We start from the raw sequence: 2,353 nt of genomic DNA, 5'->3' as shown, positions 1-2,353 counted from the left end.
CTGGAAGAACAGCTTTTTCAAAACAATCAATCACTGTCCTGCGTATCCTTTGAGCATCCTCTACTTCCTGCATGAAATACTATTGAATGTAAGTAAAGCATGATTAACAACACGCCAGTAAATTTTATAGCAAGTATCATTTTGTGAATTAGGACATTACCTTCAGAAAATGGCAATGCTCCATGACACCGGGAGTATTGAATGTGTTTACTTGTGCCCCAATAGCTATGACTAAATAATCATATTCTAAAGTAAATTCATTACTCCCAGCTAAATTCTCATCAATATTGGACCGGCAGAAAACCTTTTTGTTTGCAGGATCGATCTTCAGGCATTCTGCTTCCCAGAACTTAATTTCACCATTCCTCTGCATGATATTTTGAAAGAGACACTTTGTGAATAAAGATTTTAATAAAAAAAACCTAATACCAATCGGGAATATCCCCATGGTTACCAATAAAAGTTAGAAAGCTTGAGAAAATGTAAAATAGTCTGCAAAAGAATTAAGAAAAAAATTGAATTTCCGAACAGATGTACGCATGCCCCAATTAAAGAAAGGAGCTAGGCATGAGCTCCACGAGCAGTCAGATAGAATGAGGGGACAAACATAAACCATACTTGATTTAAAACTGGCTTACCTTTTTTATAATGTTTCGAACTGGCTCTACAATGCTTCTTGCGTCAACTGTTCCACATGTCACGCTCGGTAACAAAGGAGTGAATGCAAAGTAATTCCTTGGTGAAACCACCTGAACATCATAGGAGGAGATATCCAAATCTTTCAGGAAGCTAGTACCAGCCCATCCTGTTCCAAGCACTACCACCTTTTTCCTCTGTGTTTCCTTTTGAATCTGCGTAAAACTTGATCCATCCCCATTTGAAGGAGATTCTGCATATGAAATGAGGCTTCCACTACTGTAACATCATACAACCGAATCATAATTGTGTTACAAGTCCAAAATATGATAAAACATAAAGAACAAGTAGAAGGTAAAGTATTTATGCATTTTGTCATGCTAAGAGACCATTTATTATTGAAACCTTGGGAATTAGATGAGTGTCATGGAACTTTTCTGAAAGAAATTCATTCTATCAGAGGAAGCTTTCAGGAAATGAATAGCTGACATAGTCTGAACCGAATAATCTCTTAATTTCTACTAACACCATATGCATAGAAAGCTTCAATAAAGCATCACAAGAATTCAAGAGTCAGTCAAAGGTGGTGCTCGTTTCTGACTAAGGTCTTCGCTATGTTTCACCTGAAATCACTACAGGAAATCGTTTCACCTAAAACACCACAAGAAATCTTGAAGCAGCACCTACCTTCATCTACTTTTTTATGATAAACTATTACAACTAACAAGTAACAAAGTTCTAAAATGTGACTTTATAGCTGGTCAAACAGTAAAATAACCAACCAAAAAACTTAAAAACAACTGGCAACTTTACAGGGGGTTGATCTCAAATCAACCCAGGTAGATTCCTAACACCAAACCTGGACGGGGAAGAATACGGGTCCTTCGAGAAAACAGTTGCACCTTATGTCACAGAATTATGCAAAACCTGAAGAGCAAACGAGGAAGAGGGAAATGATATGTATGATGGGGGTCAAATGGAACCTGAGAGAACAAACAAACAAAAGCTTGGCTGAAGCACGATCACCGCCAAGAATCCTGTTGAAATATGAGAAAAACCTCATCCTGATCTGCCACCACACTTTTGCCTTCACAATAGCTGACAATTGAGTGCTTTCTTGAAATTCTGCGAGAAAACACACAACACTTGTTTGTACTGTCAAAGTCTGTAAAGACTAGCTCTTTCCAGGGAGTTAAGACCCTCATGAATGCGGGTTATAGACATTTTCTCCATTTAATACTATAAATAGGCAAAAAAATTTAAAACTTGGATGAATCTATGTAAATGAGATGTCGTACGTCGTCTTGGGAGAGTTGTACCTTGGTGTAGAAAGAGAAAAGGCAGTGTTGTTTCTCTCCCTTACAATTGGAGTGTTCGAACAGTCAGTTTGACTTGTGAGTTGTGTTGCTGCTCCAATTTTTGCGAGTGTCTGCTGCCGCCCATCAGGAGTAAACATCCCACAAGCAGATCTGGAGAGCTTTTCCTTTTTTGTCTATTCGGTTCTCCCGAGTATATAAAAATAATCATAATATAAATCAAAAAATAAATTATAATTTATGAATTTATTAAACGTGATTGAAAAAATTAAAAGTCGCTCAAAAATGCCCGAATTGAATCGAAGCAAACCGTTTTTCATTATTTATTTTTAAATCATAATTTTAAATTTAGAGTAAAATTACACTACACTATTGATTTGATTTTAGTTTATAACTTAAAA

General features: G+C 36.4%; 1 protein-coding gene across 1 annotated transcript in view; it reads right to left on the bottom strand.

The window, feature by feature from the left end:
* The window catches only part of LOC105178546 (external alternative NAD(P)H-ubiquinone oxidoreductase B1, mitochondrial-like), a 9,110-nt gene extending 6,994 nt beyond the window's left edge, over positions 1–2,116 (bottom strand). Inside the window, exons 1-5 of the mRNA XM_011102040.2 lie at positions 1,956–2,116; positions 1,620–1,761; positions 639–915; positions 161–367; positions 3–67 (exon numbers count right to left, since the gene is read on the bottom strand). Of these exons, the coding sequence (XP_011100342.1) occupies positions 3–67; positions 161–367; positions 639–915; positions 1,620–1,699 (629 nt within the window). The 5' untranslated portion in view covers positions 1,700–1,761; positions 1,956–2,116. The remainder of the gene's footprint in view (positions 1–2; positions 68–160; positions 368–638; positions 916–1,619; positions 1,762–1,955) is intronic.

This window comes from Sesamum indicum, linkage group LG16 (assembly GCF_000512975.1).
Source record: "Sesamum indicum cultivar Zhongzhi No. 13 linkage group LG16, S_indicum_v1.0, whole genome shotgun sequence".
Lineage (NCBI taxonomy): Eukaryota > Viridiplantae > Streptophyta > Magnoliopsida > Lamiales > Pedaliaceae > Sesamum > Sesamum indicum.
This window is presented reverse-complemented; position numbering and strand designations above follow the sequence as displayed.